The sequence below is a fragment of the Scyliorhinus torazame genome, chromosome 7 (genome assembly GCF_047496885.1).
Source record: "Scyliorhinus torazame isolate Kashiwa2021f chromosome 7, sScyTor2.1, whole genome shotgun sequence".
Lineage (NCBI taxonomy): Eukaryota > Metazoa > Chordata > Chondrichthyes > Carcharhiniformes > Scyliorhinidae > Scyliorhinus > Scyliorhinus torazame.
In genome coordinates this window covers 253710623-253732273 of record NC_092713.1, presented here as the reverse complement: position 1 = coordinate 253732273, position 21651 = coordinate 253710623, and the positions used below count along the sequence as shown (strand labels likewise).

Here is a 21651-nt window from a genome sequence, read left to right as displayed (position 1 = left end):
CAAATCCATCCAGGTATGCAGTTGTGTTCCAAACATCTGCTCGGCAGGAGATCCGCCTGTCGTTGAATGTGGTGTTTTACGATACACGATTGGAATTTCTTCAGCTTCCAATCGGTTTGTGTCCTCCCCTTTAATATGGCCATTTGGAATGTCTAGGCAAAGCGCTCCTCTTCACCATTTGAGGATGGGTGGTAAGGCAAGGCGAGAATCTGCTTGATCCCAATGTTTTTCAAGAACTTTTGAAATTCATAGGATGTGAACTGTATGCATTGTCAGACACAATCTGCTCTGGCAATCCAGAGCATCAATGGTCTTTGTTGAGTAGTCAACTTCATGGGAATAACGTGAGAGTACATTGTGTGGACATCCACCACAATCAAGAACATATATCCAAGAAGTGGTACAACAAAGTCCACATGAAATCTCTGTAATAGGCGATTAGGCTAAACCCACAGATGGAATGGTGCATGAAAGGTGCTGGATTCCAAATGAGAATTGTTCAGTTGGGTGTTCTTTTTCTGGTGAAGTGTATGTTCATCGTGGAAACAGATTACACCAAGGAGGCCCTGCAGTATTTTGTCCATGGCCTGCTGGAATAAGGCTGGTGATGGCACAATTCCAAATGATAATCATTTGTATTGTTACAGATCTCGGTGTGTGTTGATGGTTGTATATATCCTGGAATCCTCACTTAACTGAATTAAATGCCTGTGATAGGTCAAGCTTTTGTGAATAATTTACCTCCATTTAGAGCAGCAACAGGTCCTCAATTTCTGGTAGCAGGTACTGATGCACTTCAAGGAAATATTAATCGTCACCATATATTCTAGCACAGTCATTTTCAAACATAGGATTGCGACCCGCAGGTGGGTGTCGGGAGGGTCGCGGTATATCGGTCGCGGTGTTCCCAATTGTGGGACGTAGTGCCCAACGGCTGTGACCAGCTTTTAAAAATGTCAGCTGCGGCCAACTTTCAGAATGCCAGCCGTCCCACGCATGCATGCCCCCTCAGTAGTGCGCAGGCCCGGAGCTCATCGAACCAGACCTCACCGATTTGGGTATGTACCACTAAGTGGTCTCGTGTAAGGAGAACCCTGGTACAAGGTGAAGTAGGAGGCCACCCTGTTAAGTTCCTGTGGGACACAGGAGGATTCCTTCCACGATTTGGGTAACACCTGTACCCGCAAGAAGATTACGTTAAGTGGCTTTACAGGACACTTACATGAAGAGTCCAAGACGGACTCATTAGAATTCAAATTGGAAGACTTGGTGTGCTATCACGCAGCCATCTTAGTCAACTTCCACCCCAAATCAGAACATATCCTAGGTTCCGTATTCATGCGAAAATATAATCCCCCTTTCGACCCGGTGAATTGCTGCATATGGTTGATGGCCCAGACAAATGAGGCACTGACACAAGTAGCTCTGGGGCACTACATAGAAGATTTCCACCATCGGGGCGTTATGGATAAAATCCACCGACATGACAGATGACCCTGGGGCACAAGGAATCCTTGCAAAGCACACACAGGCATTCGCAAGCCACAAACATGACTGAGGCCGGATGATAGGGGAAGTCATTATAGAAGGCCACGATCCAAAACCCCAAAGAAAGTCTTGCTTCCCCGAACAAGACAAGAGGGAGGTGGCCAAAGTAATCAACAGTTTATTGCACCAGGAAGCCTTGTGCCCCGCTGCCTCCATCAATAACTCCCCGATTTGGCCAGTAAGACAACCGGACGGGTCATGGAGGCTAATGATCGATTGCTGGGAACCGAACCACCCCGATCACAACCCTCATGGTCGTGACCAGCTCCAAAGGCATGTAGGGGCAGGCCCCACGCCAATTATTTCACGGTGCTGCAATGGCTTCTGGCCGATTCCACTAAGTTTGCCTTCACCTTTCAGAAGCAGCAATATACTTGGATATGCTTGCCATAGGGCTTCCACAACTCACCCTCCATATTTCAGAGACTCGCAAAGGTTCTGGAAGGATTTTCAAACCCGAATGTTTGGTTCAGTATGCAGATGATCTCCTCCTCCAGTCCGAAACCAAGGGGTGGGGGGGGGAAACATCTTAAACTGCTGAAGAAATTGTTGAATCTCCTCACTACGGTAGGCCTAAAATTCAACTCCAAGAAAGCCCAGATTATGAGATCACAAGTCTCATACTTGGGGAGTGACAGAGGAGGAAGCAGGAAATAGAAGTAAGCGGATCGAATCGGTAACACGCCTTCCCCTGCCAAAGGACTTGAGCTCATTGCGCTCCTTTATAGGCTTGGTGGGGTACTGCCGAAACCACAATGATGATTTCGGAATCAAAGCGGTCTCCCTTTCAGATCTGCTAAAGAAAAATGTCCCATGGGAGTGAACCGAGCACCACACACAGGCTGCCTCAGAGTTGTCATAATATACACCAGTATATCATGGTGCAGACACTCACACTGATGGGACACACAGAGCACCCAACACATCAAGAGTTATAAGAGGCCCTAGCGCAGGCCCCAGAACTGCAAGTACCTAATCCAGACATTCTCTTTGTGCTGTCAGTAGCGGCCACGGAAAGTACACTTGCAGCCGTACTTCTGCAGGAGCGCCACGGGTGACTAGGGCCGGTGGCCCATATCTCCCGACTCTTAACCCAGTCAAACAGGGTTTCTCAGTGTGCAAGAATTACCTTTTAGTGGTTTCCTGGATGGCACAACGTTTTAGCTAAATCTTTGGCCTTAACCCATTATCAATTCTCACGGAACACATCCCCAACACTTTTGTTGGGCAGCCGGATTGAAGATGGGACGGTTAACCAAAACAGTATAGCGCACTGGACGCTCATGCTCCAGGGCCACAACATTTTGGTAAAACGTACCCGAGCCACCACCTTCCTAACCGACAACTTGAACCAAGGAGGGGAGCCTCATGGAGTGCCAGGTCACTGCAATAATTGATTCCAAGGGCCCATTTGTGCCAAAAGGGGGAGATCCAGGTAATCCGAAAAACAGGCCCTAAAAATATTTGTCGACGGATCCTTTGTAGTGGAGGATGGGTACACAAAGACAGGGTATGGCATTCAGAAGACCAGCAAGGCAAGCCCCCGGGTGAGATCGCCTTAAAGTTTCCCACCTAGATGAACGCGCAAGCTGCAGAGCTAGCAGCCCACCCTGACCCGTTCCCCACGCCAGCAGACATATACTCGGACAGCATGTAGGTCTGCAATAGTTTAACTGACTCCCTGCCACTGTGGGAAGCTAGAGGATTCACAGATGGGAAACCTTTACCGTCTGCACCCCTGCTTAAATTTATTTTTCAAACTGCCCATGGACATAAGTACAGCATCATTAAGGTTAAGGCCCACCACAGAACTTCCCCAATTGAGAACATAAGGGCAGATGAATTGTCCAAGTAGGGTGCCTGGGAGGGGAAACCATGGCATCCTCTCCTTACCGAATGGACCAATGTTGTGATGGTAGGCCAAACTAAGGTTGAAGACCTTAAACATGCTCAGAGCAAGGCGCTGGCTGGGCTAATGGTGGAAATGGGAGGGATGGACCCTTGGAGGTTCCTGCACCCAAGGGAACAGGAGTATTCGTTTTTCTCAGCGGTCCATAAGGTATACTCGCGGATCGACTTTTTTGTGGTAGGGAAGGCTTTGCTGGCTGGAGTCAAGGGGTCGGAATACTCTGCAATTGCAGTGTCAGATCATGCTCCGCATTGGGTGGATATGGTGGAGAAGGGGGCAGCGCAGAGACCGGGGTGGAAACTGGATGTGGGACTTTTGGGGAACCAAGTGTTCTGTGAGAAAATTGAAAAGGTAATTAAGGAATATGTAGGTTTCAATTGTACGGGTGAGGTGTCGAAGGCAGTCGTCTGAGAGGCTCTAAAGGCAGTGGTGAGAGGTGAGGTAATTTTGTTTAAGGCCAGGGTGGATAAAGAGGAGAGGTTGGAGCGGCAGAGGGTAATAAGAGATGTTGGAGGTAGATAGGAGGTATGCAGAGGATGGGGACCCGGCGAAGCTGGAAAAGAGGAAGGAACTACAGGCGAGCTTCGACCGACTGTCCACCAGGAAGGCGGTGCGCCAACTGAGACGAGCAAGGGGTGTAGTTTATGAACATGGAGATAAATTGGGGCGTATGTTAGCAGGTCAGCTCCGGAGGGAGGCAGCGGCCTGGGAAATTCTTCAGGTGAAGGATCGGGCAGGGAAGTTGGTGGTGGCCCCAGTGCTAATTAACAATATTTTTGAGGAGTTTTATGAGAGGTTGTACAAGTCAGAGCCACTCGGGGGAGACCGTGAGATGCAGGAATTTCTAGATGGGTTGGAGTACCCGAGGCTAGGGGAGGGGGACAGGGCTACATTAGAAGGAGCGATAGTGGAGCAGGAGATAAAGGATGCGATTGGGTTTCCGGTGGAATATTATTAAAAAATTTAAGGATAGGTTGGCACCCCTGATGGTGGGGATGTTTGAGGAGGCGATAGGGAAGGGGGTGTTGCCGCAAACCTTGGGGCAAGCAACGATTTCCCTGTTAATAAAAAAAGATAAGGATCCGACGGAGTGTGGGTTGTATCGGCCCATATCACTTCTGAATGTGGACGTAAAAGTGTTGCCGAAGGGACTGGCGGGTAGGCTAAAGGAGTGCCTTCCGAAGGTGATAGGGGAGGATCAGACGGGGTTCGTGAAAGGGAGGCAGCTGTTTTCGTACATTAGGAGGGTTTTGAATGTTGTTATGGCACCGGCGGAAAGAAAGGAAACAGGGGTAGTTGTGGCATTGGACGCCGAGAAGGCGTTTGATCGGGTAGAATGGGGGTACCTGATGGCAGTGCTGGAGCGGTTTGGGATTGGGCCAAGGTTTGTGAACTGGGTAAAGCTATTATATAAGGAACCGAAGGCGAGTGTCCGCACAAATAATATCAGTTCGAGATACTTTTCTCTCCACCGTGGGACGAGACAGGGATGTGCTATGTCCCCCCTGCTGTTTGCACTTGCGATTGAGCCGTTGGCCATCGCATTGAGAGGTTCGGGAGCATGGAAAGGAATAGTGCGGGTGGGGGGGTAGAGCATAGGGTGTCCTTATATGCCGACGACTTGCTGCTGTATGTGTCGGAGTCGAGTGCGTCGATAGGAGGAATATTGGAGCTACTGCGGGTATTTGGGTCTTTCTCGAGGTACTGGTTGAACCTGGACAAGAGTGAGTACTTTGTGGTGTCTCGGCCGGGGTTGGGGGCAGGGGTGGGGGGGCTGCCATTCCGTAGAGCAGGGACTCATTTTAGGTATCTGGGGTGCAGGTTGCCCGGGAGTGGGGGAGGCTTCGCAGGTACAACATCACTAGTTTGGTGGGGAGAGTGAAAGCCGATCTGGCAAGGTGGGATGGCCTTCCTCTGTCACTGGCGGGTCGGGTACAGGCGGTTAAAATGAATGTGTTGCCGCGATTCCTGTTTATTTTTCAATGCCTACCGATTTTCCTGCCAAAGTCTTTTTTCAGGGAGATTGAGGGAAGGATTACCTCATTCATATGGGGAGGGAAGGTGGCCAGAGTGAGAAAGGTGCTGCTACAGAGGGGAAGGCAGGCAGGGGGTTTGGGTCTCCCGAACCTGTTGTACTACTACTGGGTGGCAAACGTGGAGAAAGTGCAGAGCTGGGTCAGAGGGGTTGATTCTCAGTGGGTCAGAATGGAGGTGAGTTTGTGCAGGGGGTCGGGGCTGAAGGCACTTGCAACAGCGCCGCTCCCGATAGCTCCGGGGAAATATTCAGGGAGTCCGGTAATAATAGCTTCATTGAAAATCTGGAGGCAGTTTCGCCAACACTTCGGGTTGGGTTTAGGGTCAAGGGAAATGCCGATTCGGGGGAAACCACAGATTTGAGCCAGAGAGGTGGGATGGAAGTTTTCAGAAATGGGAAGAGAAGGGGATTAAGACGCTAAAAGATTTGTTTCTTCGGGGTCGGTTTGCAGGATTGAGGGAGCTGGAAGCGAAGTATGGGCTGGAGCAGGGAGAAGTGTTTAGGTACATGCAGGTTCGGGATTTTGCCAGGGAGGAGATACAGAGCTTCCCAGAGGAACCGGCCTCCACATTGCTGGAGGAGGTGTTGACGACAAGGGGACTGGAGAAGGGGGCTGTGTACGGAGCTATTCTGGAAGAGGATAAGGCACCACTGGAAGGGATCAAAGCAAAGTGGGAGGAAGAGCTGGGAGAGGTTATAGAGGAGGGGGTCTGGTGTGAGGTGCTCCGGAGAGTGAATGCCTCCACCTCATGTGCGAGGTTGGGGCTGATACAGCTGAAGGTGGTATATAGAGCGCACCTCACGAGGGTGAGGATGAGCCGATTTTTTTGAAAGAGTAGAGGATGTGTGTGAGCATTGCGGGGGGGAGGGGGAGTTCATATGTTTTGGTCCTGTCCAAAGCTAGGTGAGTACTGGAAGGAGGTGTTTAGGGTAATTTCCAAGGTGGTGCGTGTGAAACTGGACCCGGGTCCCCAGGAGGCCATATTCGGGGTGTCGGACCAGCCAGGGTTGGAAACAGGAGCGGAGGCAGATATCATAGCCTTTGCCTCGTTGATCGCCCGAAGGCGGATCCTGCTGGGATGGAGAGCAGCCTCTCCACCCAGTGCCCTGACGTGGCGGGGGGACCTGTTGGAATACTTGACCCTTGAGAAGGTTAAGTTCGAACTGAAGGGAAGCTCGGAGGGGTTCTACAAGTTATGGGCACTATTTATTATGCACTTTCAAGAACTGGATAACATCGAACATTAGTTGGGGGGGGGGCTGTGTAGATTAAGGGTGACTACGGGTAATCCTGGACTCCTTTTTGTCATTTGTTTATGTAAACATGCGGGCTGATGTTTGGGGGTTGGTGGGCGGATGGGATCGTTGTTATTATGGGGATTGACATATCTTGCTGATTATTGTTTATTGTTGATGGGTGTAAATGTGGGAGAAAATGTGGAAAAAGGAGAATAAAAATATATTTTTTTTAAAAACGCTCAGAGCAGCAAACAGGACCTGAAACAGATTCAAGTTGATAAGTAGCGGGATACAATTACTGTAAAGAAGGGCTAGTCCTTAAGGATGACTGGTACGTGGTACTAACTCGGGACCTCAACCAAATTATTTATCAAAACCACGATGCCAGTGCCATCAGGTGAGCGAATTAAGGGATTGTGCTGGTGGCCAGACAAAGACGAGCGGCATTACGTCGAAAACTGCATAGTCTACACCCAAAATGATAGCGACAAGTATACTCACAAGGGAGAATGGAGACACACCCGCCCCATAGAAGGCACCTGGATAAATCTGCAGATTGATTACAATCTGTCTCCTACCACCTGGCACAGGAGGTATGAAATACATCCAGGCCATCACTGACATTTTTAACAAGTGGATCGAAGTCTTCGCCACTTGAACCAATACGACCAACATCACGGCAGATATCCGAGCGCAGCAAATCTTCACTAGGTGGGATCTCCCTTGTAGTATTGATTTGGACCAAAGCACTCACTTCACCGCTCAAGTGATGCAATGGATAATGAGGTTATTTGGAATCAAAAAAAAAAAAAATTCACATTGCGTATCATTCTCAACCCAGTGGGATAGTGGAAAGGATGAAGTGTACCATCCTCAATCCAGTGGGATAGTGGAAAGGATGAATTGCACCCTCAAAGAAATGATCCGCAAGACCATCCAGCAGAATAACCATAGTTGGAACAAAGTCCTGCCATTTGTTCTCATGATGGTACGGAACTCCAGTTCTATCAGGTTCACTCCACATGTGCTTATGACAGGGCAACCAATGAGAAGGATTGACCCCTGCTAGGGCTGGATTTATCCGAACCCGAGCTTGCAGCCCTTAGCCATGAGACTGCAGTCAAAACAAGCTGCACAACTGGCAGCAGCTGTTAAAATGGGTAAAAGAAAGAAATAAAGTAAGGCATACATTGATGGCAAGGGGAACCCCATGGAGTATGAGGTTGGGCAGAAGGTAATGCTCCAAGTTTTCCAGCCAGGCACCTTCCTATTCCCCCGATACACAGGACCGTAACTGGTGGTAGATAAGATGGGCCCATCCATTTACCAGGTACTGATGGATTCCAGGAAAGACGGATGGTACCATGTGAGCCAAATGCCTTCATTTGGCTCCCAAAACATCTATCACCAGTACCACGTAACGCGAGAGGGAATTGAAGCGGCGGTCCTGGGCCCCCAACCCTGGATTCCGGACCCTAACCCCTTGTTGCAAGTCCCACCCCAACAGACCCCAGACGCAAAACTTCGTCAATGTCGGGGAGGAAAAAGAAACAAGACGTGATTAAGCCACGTACACTTGAAGGCACCTGGCGTATGGATCCCCGGAAGCATCTGGTACAGCGCTAAGATAGGAAGGCAGTGCCAGACCAGGTCCCAGGGAGCCAGAGCCCGCCCACTTAAAATCACCACCCCAGAAAGAATGCAGGACTCTGCAGTTCCTAATTGTAAATAAAATAGTATAAAGTGTTTGTTTTGTATTTAACTTTAGGCTCTGGGACAGGCCCCTTGTCCCCTTTCACATCACCCATAACTCCTTCTTCCTTTGATTTCACAGAAGATGGCTTCCACTGCCTTTTCTGCCCGAAACTCGTACTGGTAAAAACAGTAGCAGACTCTAGTTCTGCTCAATGAATAAACTGTACTTTGGAGCTCCAAGGTCCGATAAGATTGGTATCAATTATCGGCATGTTATTAGAGTACAGTATGATGGTAGCCATTTAATTGACCCACCTCCCCTCTGAGTCCCTTCCATTTTTAAAAATATTTTTATTGAGTTTTTAACATTTTATGCATTAGTAACAGTCAAACAGTAAAGCATCAAACAATAAAGCATGTATCAACAACCTCGACACACCATACCAATCAAAAGTAAAAACCCCAAATCCACATTTAAAATCGCCGATTTGGTGTTAAAAAGAGGCCGTGTTAAAAACATGGGGAGAATGTGCAAACTCCCCACGGACAGTGACCGAGGGCCAGAATTGAACCCAGATCCTCGGCGCCGTGAGGCACTAGTGCTAGCCACTGTGCCGCCGTGCTGCCCCTTTTATGATGTTTTGACATGACACTGTCGAAGAATAGTTCTCTAACCCTACAACAGGTGTGTAGTCATCAAAATCCCCTGAAAACACAGGTAAATGGGATCTAAAACAAAGATCCAACTGGGAGCCACTTTTCATGCATCGTGCTCTTACAAGACGTCACCTGAAGTCACACCACCCCCTTCCATAGTGATCATACAAAAACGTAGTCGGCTCTACATTCTCCCGAAGTCGGCGAATCTTTGCTTCGCCACCTCTTTGCGTCTCTTTCTTTTGTCATCACTTCTCGTCCATGGCTTTCGTTTGTGTAACGCTGCCCTGTGGTGAAAGCTATAACTCATCATGCCAGGAAAGCCACCCGATTAAACATGGGTTCTTAAACCACTTCGATTCGGAATAGACCCCTACCACAACCTCTAGACACACCTCCAGTCTGATCATTTAAGAACGAGTCTGCTGCTAAGTCGGCAAACCTTGGCTATCATTTTCACCATCTCTGCCATGCCTTCTCGCCTGCCATGCCTTCTCGCCTGCCATGCCTTCTCGCCTGCCATGCCTTCTCGCCTGCCATGCCTTCTCGCCTGCCATGCCTTCTCGTCCGCCATGCCTTCTCGTCCGCCATGCCTTCCGCTTATGGCAAAAGCTGTGACTCATCAATACAGGAAAGCAACCCCCTTAAACGCCGTGACCTTAGCTTGTGATGTGAGCCCCAAAACGCATCGTCCCCAGGAGATGCAAATTTAAACATGGATACCTGGCCAGCTCAAATTTTGGGGCAGAAATGTTATAAAAAGAGGTCAGTAGGAACGTGAGCCAGCATCCGGTGGGAGTTAAAAGGGATCAGATATTGGAAATAATAACAAATGCTACCTGGATCTCTTTTACAGAATATATTACACACTCGCGGAATGCTGCCTGGGATTCTTCACCCTGGAATGGACACGAGGATGCAGGCCCATGGAAACGGAAGGAAGTACCAACGACCAACAATTCGCACTAAAATAACTTGGATACATGTGGTTCACCCCACCAGACACGGACGAGTGTGAGGATGGTATTTATTCAACCATCCTCACTATTGATCGTCTGCTGGAAAAAGGAACGAATGCAGCGCCTGAAAGTAGAAACCATGATCAGTCACTGTGGCCAAGGGGTATATTAAGGACTCTCACATCTGAAAGTTTATTTGTTGTGTTTTATGTATTTATTTTCTTTGTATTTATCTGTATTTCAACCATTGTAATTGAATATAAGCAAATTAATTTTGTATTTTAGTTATGATATCTATGAAATGTACATATGTTGGGTTAGGGATGAGGATCGTTTGCTTGAGATTCTGATACTTGCCCATCCGGGAACATGGTTAGAGTTGTGATCCGGCTCGCTGATGCTCACTGGATCAAGAGGACGGACCGTAGTAAAATGGCCAACGGCCTGAATTTTAGGCCTGACATAAAATTAGATACTTTAAGTTACGACCACAGTCAGAACCATAGACAGGCCTGATGAGAATTTGAACAGCCATGTTAGAATACACTGGGCAGAGACAGACAGCCGGGGCAAATCTGGGCTTGTCCCAGGACATTGGAAGATAATCAGCCCCATTCAAATGGATCAATTGTTATGGATTGACCAGAGGAAGCCAAACTTTCTGGCACTTAGATGTCCTTATATGGGATAAGGTTATGTGCAGACTACGCACCTGAGGATGGACCTCTGGGGGGAGTTCCTGGTGTCAGTGAAGGTTCAGAAGGGCGCAAAGAGGGGGGATAAGAAGAAGGCACCCAGAGATCCTCCCCAGCAAAGAATCGAGATAGAGGAGGCAGAGAAGACTCAACGGTGGACCACAGTACAAAGGAAGCTGCTTGAGAGACCCACTTTCGCAGACGAAGGACTAGAGATGACCAAGAGTCAGAGGATTGGACCCACAGCTCGATCCAGTTTATCAGCATGCATAGTATTAAGAATCTTAGACATTTCCTCGTTGGAATTATTTTTTTGGGGGGGATGTTTTGTTGTATTTGAAAATAAACTTGGGTTGAATTGTTATCTTGAGTCTGTCCTTTGTTCATCTCGCAAATAAGGGCACCTGGGTAAAACGTTTGAATAATAAACTGGTCAAAGTTTGTGAATTTTACAGACAACAGCCCCGAGGTAAAATATTTTCTCAGAAGGTCGTGAGTCTTTGGAATTCCCTTCTGAAAAAGCGATGCAAGCAGAGTCTTTGAATATTTTTACGGCAGAGGTGGATAGATTCTTGATAAGCAAGGGGTAGGTGTGATGCAGATTTGATGTTACCATCAGACAGCCATGATCTTATTAACTGGAGCAGGCTTGGAGCCAAATGTCCTACTCCTTGCTCATAACGTTTCAGATTTCCAACCTAGTGAAAACTCACGGCACAGTCTCAGAGTAATGAATCGTTCATTTAGGACTGAGGAGAAGAAATTACTTTATTCAAATGGTTGTGAACCTTTGGAATTCTCTACCCTGGAGGGTTATGGATACTCCATTGTTGAATACATTTAAGGTGGGAATGGACAGATTCATGGTCTCAGGGATTCATGGGGAATGGGTGTAGCCATCTAAAATGGCCACCTGCAAAGGACCATGGGAAATGTGGTCAGCTCGGACACAGACAGGACTAGTCCTTGTGTATTGTGCAAAGAAGCCAGACTTGACTGAAACTTGTATCCATTAGGAGTCAATCATCATTTCCCCCAGGACAATAGAGTTTGAATCAAGGAGTTACAACAGTAGCAGACTAACTGGCGCCACTTTCCCTTATTTGGAAAGGCCTACGTGCCTATGACAATGGTAACTAGGACCCTCCCAGCCACCGAGGTATCTGCCCCCTAATTGGCCAGGATCAATGAGGGTGATCGAAACCCTATCGATCTATTGGATCTGGAGTTAGGGCCGCCCCAAATGGCGCAAAAGCCTAGGGGATAAGAAGAACTGCAAACCGACAATATGGCCTCTTTTGGACCGGCCTGTGTGCCATATCAACTAGCCAAGTTCAAGGACCCGCGATCGCTACCTGAAGGACAAGCCTAGCCGAGACGAACCTGAAGACTTCCAACCGACCCACGTAGACACAGATAAAGGCCTTATCTCGCACAGAGCCAGTCACCCTGAAGTTAAGTAAAGGTCATCTTCGTTATTAGGTCTAGTTTAGTTCGTAGTAGTGTGTATGATTGTATATAGTAATAAGTCTTGTGTTATCAATAAACTTTCTTTGAACTAATACACTAGTTGTGTGGTCATTCGGTCAATATAAGAAACAGCTTGTGGTTCACATCAAAATATATAAGTCAACATGGGAGTGGGCTGGAAAGTGGAGTTGAACCCCAAGGTCAGCTATGGCAGAGTAAATTTGACGGCCTATGATTTACTCTGTTATTTGATAGGATCCTCCATTATGGAGGATGGGGTGATTTGTGCCGCCCCCTCCTCCGGTTAGGTACTTAATCATGCACCACCATTCATAACTGGATGTGGCAGGGCTGCAGAGCTTAGATCTGATTTGTTTGCTATGGGGTCTATCACATGCAGCTTCTGCGGTTTGGTATGCAGTTCATCTTGCATTGTAACTTCATCAGATTGTCATCTCATTTTTAGTTATGCCTGATGCTGCTCCTGATATGCCCCCTGCACTTTTCATTGAACCAGGGTCAATCCTCTGTCTTGATTGTAATGGTAGAGTGGGGGATATGCCATATGTGACAAATTATGGTTGGATACCAATTCTGCTGCTGATGAGCCGACAACATCTCGGATTCCCAGTTTTAGTTGTTAGATCTGTTCGAAATCTGGAGGCGGAGATGGGGTTGGTGTTGAGCAGCCAGAAAAGGCTGAGGGAGAAGCTGGAGGACATAGAGAACTGCTACAGGAGGCACAATCTGCGGATTGTGGGGAAGCCCAAAGGTGTTGAAGGTGGGAGGCTGGCAAGTATGTGGTGAGCATGTTGGAGAAGCTGACAGGAGAGGGGGCCTTTAACTGGCCCCTTGAGGTGGATCAAGCGCACTGGGTGCCGAGGAGGCTGCAGGTAGGGGAGCCACTGAGGGCAATGGTGGTTAGGCTGCATCGGTTCTTGGATGAGGAGAAGATCCGGAGGTGGGCGAGGCAGACCAAGAAGTGTACCTGGAAGGAGAGTGAGCTGCAGATTTACCAGAACCTGGGTGCGGAGCTGGTGAAGTGGAGGGCCGGGTATAATCGGATAAAAACCAACCTCTACAAGAAGGGGTGATGTTCGGGATTTTGTACCCTGCCCGCTTGTGGATGACGCACCAAAAGCAAGAAAGAGACCGTGGACTGGAAGGTGTGTGAGGACATTGAACTTTGGAGAGAAGTTTTGTGTAAAGTGTGGGGCACATTGGGTGGGTGGATTGGGACAGGGTATGAATGGGGAGCAGAGATGGTGAGTGCGACTTTTGATTTTCATTGTTTGCTGGTTGTTGGGAAGGTTGAAGGGGTGGGTTGGGAGGGTGAGGGGTAGTCAGATGCATCGGACGGGGGCCACCATGATAGCTGGGTGGGCTAGTTAACAGGAGTGAAGTGGGGGTTTACCAGGAGGAGGATGTGGGGGAGGGGGGGAATGTGTTGGTTTTTTGTTTGGGTGTGGGGAAGGGAAGGGTTGCTGACAAGGGGATGGTTGGTGTGGTGCAGTTGGGTAGGGAGAGATGGTGACGGACATCTTGGGGTGGGCCTGGGAGAGTGCGTGACATGGGTCGGGTGGCATAAAAAGGGGAAAAAGGGTAGGGCAGGGGAGGGGGGGGGCGGGGAGCCCCCCGAACCAGCTGGTTACTTAGAAAGTGTGAGGGTTGAATGGGCTGGTTAAGCGGCCACGTGTTTTCGCACACTTGAGGAGTTTGAAGACGGACGTTGTGTTTTTTCAGGAGATGCACCTGAAGTTGGGGGACCAGAGGAGGCTGCAGAAGGGATGGGTGGGGTAGGTGTTCCACTCAGGGTTGGACATAAAGACAAGGGGGTAGCGGTTCTGGTGAATAAGAAAGTGGCATTTGAGGCAGGGCATTGTGGCCGATCAGGGGGCAGATATGCGATGGTCAGTGAGAAGCTGGACGGGATGCCGGTAGTTCTGGAGAATGTTTATGTCCTGAACTGGGACAACGTGGACTTTTGAGGCGGGTGTTAGGGAGGATCCCAGACCTGGACTTGCACCGACTGATAATGAGGGAGGCGATTTTAACATGGTTCTGGATCTGAAGGTGGACCGGTCGATTCCCAAGTCATCAAAGATGTCGGCGGTGACTAGGGAGTTGAGGGGTTCATGGATTGTATGGGGGGCAGACCCATGGAGGTTTGGGAGGTGGAGGGCGAAGGAGTTTTCGTACTTCTCGCATGTGCATCGGATGTATTCACTATCGATTTCTTTGTGATGGAAAAGGCGCTGCTGGCGGGGGTGGCCGACTTGGAGTATTCACCCCTCGTGGTTTCCGACCACGCGCCACACTGGGTGGATTTGCAGGTGACACAGCGGGAGGCCCAACAGCCACAGTGGAGGTTGGATGTGGGGTTATTGGCGGATGAGGGAGTATGCGAAAGGGCAAAGGCCGCCATACGAGGCTATGTGGAGCTAAATGATACAGGATTGGTCACTGCCTCCATGCTGTGGCAGGCACTTAAGGCGGTAGTTAGGGGTGAACTTATTTCGATCTGGGAGAGGTTGGAATGCGAGGAGAGAGAAAGGATGGTAGATGAGATTCTGAGGGTGGGTCTGAAGTACTCGGTGGCGCCAGAGGAGGGGTTGCTAAAGGAGATGGAGTCCGAGTTGGTGTCCATAGGGAAGGCAATAGAGCAATTGTGGAGGGCCATAGGGGCAGTGCACGAGTACGGGGAAATGGCAAGTAGGCTGTTGGCCCACCAGCTGAGGAAGCAGGCAGCGGAGAGGGAGATTGATAGGGTGAAGGATGAGAGGAGTAACGTGGTGTTGGACCCAGAGGGGGTAAATGTGGTATTTGAGGCCTTCTTTAGAAGGCTGTGTGAGTCGGAGCCTCCGCCTGGGGAGGAGGGGATAAGACAGTTTCTGGATGGGTTGGAGTTCCTTAGGGTGGAGGAGGAGAGGGTGCTGAGATTGGGGCCCCTAATCGGGCTGAGGGAGGTGATAGATGGTGTTCGTGCGATGCAGGCAGGGAAGGCCCCATGGCCAGATGGGTTCCCAGTGTAGTTTTACAAGACGTTTTGTGCGGAGTTGGGGGCTTCTGCTAGTGAGAATGTATAATGAGGCAAGGGATAGGGGGGAGCTCCCTCCCACCTTGTAGCAGACGTCCATTTCCCTGATTTTGATGGAAGAGAAGGACCCTGCAGTGTAGGCCATACCGCCCAATATCATTGCTTAAATTTGATGCAAACTTGTTAGCGAAGGTGTTAGCGTCACGGATGGAGGATTGCGTGTCGGGGATCATAGGGGAGGACCAGACCTGATTTTTGAAGGGGTGGCATTTGTCGGCGAATGGGCACAGGCTGCTTAATGTTATTACGATGCCCTCTGAGGGGCAGGGGGTAGAGGGCATAGTGGCAATGGATGTGCAGGAGGCCTTCGACCGGGTGGAGAGGGCATGTCTGTTGGAGGTACTGGGTCGATTCAGATTTGGCCAGGAGTATGTAGATTGGGTCCAGCTGCTTTACAGGGCAACGATGGCAAGTGTCCGGACGAACAGGATGAGCTTGGGGTACTTTGAGCTACATCAGGGGGACACGGCAGGGGTAGGGGTGCTTGGTCTCCCCTTTGCTTTTCGCCTTGGCAATAGAGCCAGTGGTGATGAGGCTTAGGCGAGTGGGGCAGGGAAAACCCTGCAGGTGAGGAGCGTTGGGCGTTGCCAAGTTCGATGAATTATTACTGGCCAGCAAACACTGCAATGGTGAGGAAATGAGCTGTGGAGGAGGGTTTGGCGTGGGGGCGGATGGAGGTTGCGCCGTATAGGGTGACGGGTCTGAGGGCATTGTTTTTGGCGCCCCATCTGTTCGCTCCCATTCGGTGCTCTGTGAGCCCAGTGGTGGTTTCAGCTTTGCGGGTGCACAGCCAGTGCAGGCAACATTTTGGATTAGAGGACATGTCGTTGTGGGCACCGAAATATGATAATCGCAGGTTTGTGCTGGCGGGGCTGGATGCGAGGTTCCGGGGATAGCAGCAGGTGGGGATAGAGTACGTTAGGGGCTTGTTTATAGGGGGTAAGTTTGCAGGTCTGGAGGAGTTGGAGGAAACATATGAGTTGCCCAAAGGAAATGGTTTCAGGTGAAGGATTTTGTGAGGAGGTGCCGTCCTTCCCGGGGCTGCCGCCTCCGGTGTTGCAGGACAATTTGTTGTCGGAGGATGATATTAGGGATGGGAGGGTATCTGCAGTGAGTTGATGGAGGGAGGGCGTTCCAGTGGAGGTGATTAAGCATAAATGGGAGGAGGAGTTGGGTGGGGAGGTGCGCGCTGGAACATGGAAACAGGGTCTGCGGTGGGTGAACACGTCATTGCAATGTGCGAGGTTAAGCCTCATTCAGCGTCAGGTGATGCATAGGGCATATGACGGATGCGAGGATGAGCCGGTTCTTTGCAGCAGGGTAGAGGATAGGTGTGGGTGGTGTGCAGGGCGGGCCGAATCATGTCCACATGTCTGGGCGTGTGCGAGGTTGAGGGGGTTCTTGGAAGTGATGTCTGAGGTTCTGGATGTTAGGGTGGCGCCGAGTCCGGAGGTGGCGATATACGGTGTGTCGGAAGATCTGGGAATCCAGGTGGTGAGAAAGGCCGACGTATTGGCCTTTGCCTCCCTGATAGCCCTGAGATGGATGCCGGCATCATCGGAGCTGCCGAAGGCGGGGTTTCTGGTGAGTGACCTGGCAGAATTCCTGCGTTTGGAGAACGTCAAGTTGGCCTGGAGGGGGTCGGAGGAGAGAGGTTCACCCAGAGGTGGAAACCATTCATTGATTTTTTTCAAGCTGAATTGAGGGGTCAGCATAGTGGTTTGGGGGAAGGTTGGGGTGTTAGTATCGGGGGATGTTGTTTCTGTTTATGTTTGGTCTTCTGATATTTTCATGTACATACATAAAATGGCTTTAATAAAAATGTATATTTTTAAAAACTATTTGTTTATATTTTTGTATGTCAAATCTCTTCAATGTTTTTCCCATTATATATCCTGACATAACTACTTAACTTAAGTAAAATTGTAAATAAGTGTTCGGATCATATTTAACAATGTAAAAAGTATCTATTAGCCAAAATATTTTTGCAGAGTTTTTGAACTGGTTTGCAAGTAACTGGGGAGGATGTCCTGGAGAAAAATCATCCTACTGTTCCTCTCATGCAAAATGACTTCATTCAGTGAGGGGCTCAGGAATTTTTTTTAAATTATAAACATTTGGTTACCATTACTGACTTGCTATTTCAAATAGGGATAACTTATTTCAGGTCCAGATGGTTAATAACTGCGGATATATTTTTTCCCCAAATCACATTTTAGTTTGGAGTAACACAATGAGCAAATAGAAAATTAGCATAGTGGTTAGCACTGTGGCTTCACAGTACCAGGGTCCGAGGTTCGATTCCCTGCTGGGTCACTGTCTGTGCGGAGTCTGCACATTCTCCCAGTGTCTGCGTGGGCTTCCTCCGGGTGCTCCGGTTTCTTCCCACAGTCCAAAGATGTGCCGGTTAGGTGGATTGGCCAAGTTAAATTGTCCTTAGTACCCAAAAAGGTTAGATAGGGTTATTGAGTTAGGGGGATGGGGTGGAAGTGAGGGCTTAAGGGGTCGGTGCAGACTCGAAGGGCCGTATGGCCTCCTTCTGCACTGTTTGTTCTATGTTTAATTTTTACATGAAATAATCACCAAACTGGGAAATACTGTGGATTGACTCTAGCATTTGTGGCCAAAAAGACTAATTTTAAGCCTTCCTTTTTATTGTCTTACAATGCTACCTTTATTCTTCGACTGACTAAAGTTTCATTTTCCAACGAACCCTCATTTTGCTCCTCCACATCATGCAAACCACAAGGCTTACCAGTCACTAGAGACCACTTCTCTGAGACAGTTTGTCTCAAAGTGTGCTGCCAAAAGACTGGATTAACATTTCCTGGCCTATAGTCAAACAAATCATGCATTCTTTTTTCACATTGAAACTGCACATGCTCGGCTTTAATAGTAGCATTTTCATGTTCCAAAACTAAATCTATTCCTCTTGCTTAAAATAATTCAAAACAACTCAACAACAACAACTTGCAACTGTCTGAAGTATTCATGTTTACTGGCAGTAAAACTAGAGCTAAGCTTAGACACAAATTGATCATTGCAGAATATAATTTGAGTCAACCAAAAAGCATATAACCGTTACCTCACAGTGTCCCCATAACATTTTCAGCAGCCAAGATCATATCATCTTCATTCCCCCTCAGGTAGAAAAAAATGCTTAACATTATGATAGCAAGCAATAAAGATCAGACGAACAGCATTTCAGAAAGATTCAGAAAAATTAGGCGGAAAAAAATTAGAAGATTATTGAACTTAAAAACTGATGTCACATTAGAAACCAACATCTTCAAACAATATTCATTAACTTATTAAGTGAAGACCAATTGACTAAGAATTGCAAATTCTTTGTTAGTTCAATGCTAACATTCATCAGCTCCAAATCATTTCAGTCCATTGGCATTTTAAAATTTTTAAAATTCAATTGGCTAGATCTATTGGCGGAGTGTCATCTGGGTGATAAAGCTAAAGACTTACTTTCAATTAACGTGTTCAATTAAATACATAACCAAGATTAAAAGAAGTACATTATTTCTCCATCATCAATCAAAATTATTTTTAAAATTTAGAGTACCCAATTATTTGTTTTCTCCAATTAAGGGGCAATTTAATGTGGCCAATCTACCCGGAACATCTTTTGGGTTGTGGGGGTGAGTTCCACGCAGACATGGGGAGAATGTGCAAACTCCACACAGACACTGACCCAAGGCCGGGATCGAACCCAGGTCCTCGGCGCCATGAGGCAGTAGTGCTAACCACTGCGTCACAGTTTCGCCCATCAGTTTAATGTTTAATTAACAATTTGCACTTCAGGATACTTAAAGTATGACTAATAAAGTCAAACATTTTTATAATATTATTGAAAGCCACAGGCAGAAGCTAAAACAATTACGCCATCTTCCCTCAGAGCATTTAGAACATGCAGCCTAACAATGATTCGCCTCAAAACGGTGAACATATTTTTCAGATGTTCACAGAACTTCTATGAACTCTCCTGTGTTAAGTACTTTTAGATTAGATTTAAAAGGATTCTAGCCTATTATGACTAATATAGTGGTTATGGGGAATTAGAGTTAGGATGTTTACGGGTGATGTTGGGAATGGTGGCAGAAATCCAGAGTCTCTTAAAAATGTTGCTGAGGTTAGGTTAGTTGCAAATTTCAAAAGTTGAACTGATACAGATCAACTATAATCCAACTGAATGATGGACCAGACTCGAAGGTTTGAGTGGCCTGTTCCTTGGAAGCAATTCTACAAAGCCACCACCAAATAGCCAGATCTTGCAACTGTCTTGCATTGGTTAACATACAAAAACTGAATGGTAAATGTTACAGGAACTTACAACAATAGAAGTTGAAATAATGGGCAACTATTGGAAATAAATTGTGAGCAGGATGAATGCACCATCCAAAATGCTATAATATAAATCACAAAAATTGATAGCAGTAACCAAAGCACAGCACTCAATAAAATAAATATAAGATTTCTGGGAGGGATAAATTAATCATACAGAAAACATAAAATGTTGTAATGCAGCAGTGATTCTCCGAGTGTTCCAACCATCATTTACCCATCAACTAACACCAAAACAGATTACATGGTCACCTATCTAATACGTCTTCTCCAGAATCTTGTTGTTTGAAAGCTGCCTGTTGTGTTTTCTACATAACACCAACAGCATTTGAAAAATAATTCTTCAGCACTTTCCAACATGAAAAGTTCTTTGATAGATATAAATTATTTATTTTAATATGAGCGTTCGGAAACTGATGTATAGTATAAGTATAGTATTAGTGGGCAGCACGGTAGCATGGTGGTTAGCACCATTGCTTCACAGCTCCAGGGTCCCAGGTTCGATTCCCGGCTTGGGTCACTGTCTGTGCGGAGTCTGCACGTTCTCCCCATGTGTGCGTGGGTTTCCTCCGGGTGCTCCGGTTTCCTCCCACAGTTCAAAGATGTGCAGGTTAGGTGGATTGGCCATGCTAAATTGCCCTTAGTGTCCAAAATTGCCCTTAGTGTTGGGTGGGGTTACTAGGTTATGGGGATAGGGTGGAGGTGTGGGCTTGGGTAGGGTGCTCTTTCCAAGGGCTGATGCAGACTCGATGGGCCGAATGGCCTTCTTCTGCACTGTAAATTCTATAAGACAACTTCCTTGAGCGCCGTTTGCTCACAGAACTAGAAATCACTTTATAAAAATACTAAAGGTACATGTCTACAAACAGATTTAAACTCAAACCTGGTCTCAAAGTAGTTTAAATCAGACCTTGCACGACACGAAAACGATACAGATTTACATAATTCAAAAGTTCATCATACTGTCCGATGTTCGAAACAAGGAAACCTATAACATAATGGACCCAAAGTTAAGCTCGTTTGGGGCCACGTTAAAGGTAGCTTTGTAACGTTCATTTCGAAAGCTCTTTCGGTGCTTTGAGGGAAATGTTTTTGTAACGAACCCTCATTTGCGTCCACACATGACCGAATACACTCCTTTACAGAACATGCTTTTTTTGTACCAGTACCAAAAAACTTTTGCCCCAGTTTTGTTATTTTAGAAAATGATACCCCATCTCTATTCATTTCAACAGTCTTGCAACTTTTTCTGCGGGGTGGAGGGTAAATCATCTTAGACGACTGGATCAATACAGCTCTGAACGCCAGATCAATCAGTCCTGGTGAGAAACACTACCGCTGCTATCTCTTCAAAATGCGAAAAATAACAAAATGAAAGCTCGACGAGAAATCAAATCAATCATGCAGTACTTTTTGCTCCAAGTTTTCTCGACAAAATCAAGAGCATGTGCATCTGCTAAAAGCAAGACTATTAAATAAAAAACTTAAGTACTGCATCGTAACCAAGAAAACAAACAAGAGGGAAGGAAGTGAGAGATCATTCATCAAGATTTCATGGCAAGGTTCTCCCGTTCACAGAATTTAAAGTTAATTTTCGCTCACCGCACATTGTTAGTTAATTGGAAACAACTCCGAAGCTCAAGAAACTGTCCAGACCTCTTTGGTAAACGCCTGCGTGACTAACTCCGTGTGTGCCCTACACTGAGCTTTTATTTATCTCCTCCTCTCAATCCCGCCCCTTGGTGGAAATGACCGTCATATCAACACCAGGGTAGATTGTGGCATATTGATAATGTCACTGGACTAGTTGTCCAGGCTAAATGCTCTGGGGACAAGGGATCAAATCCCACCAGAGATGCTGATTTTAAGTTCGATTGATTAATTTTAAATATAGATCTGGAATTGAAAGCTATTCATCAGTGATAAGCTACCATGAAACTCTGGGTCACCTCAAGGGAAGGAAATATGCCATCCTTAACTAGTCTGCACGTGAC

General features: G+C 47.4%; 1 protein-coding gene across 1 annotated transcript in view; it reads right to left on the bottom strand.

Annotated features, from left to right (window-relative positions):
• The window catches only part of LOC140426959 (glutamine--fructose-6-phosphate aminotransferase [isomerizing] 2-like), a 136175-nt gene extending 114805 nt beyond the window's left edge, over positions 1-21370 (bottom strand). The window contains exon 1 of the mRNA XM_072512274.1: positions 21260-21370. Within this exon, the coding sequence (XP_072368375.1) occupies positions 21260-21266 (7 nt within the window). The 5' untranslated portion in view covers positions 21267-21370. The remainder of the gene's footprint in view (positions 1-21259) is intronic.
• Between the last annotated feature and the right edge of the window lie 281 nt (positions 21371-21651).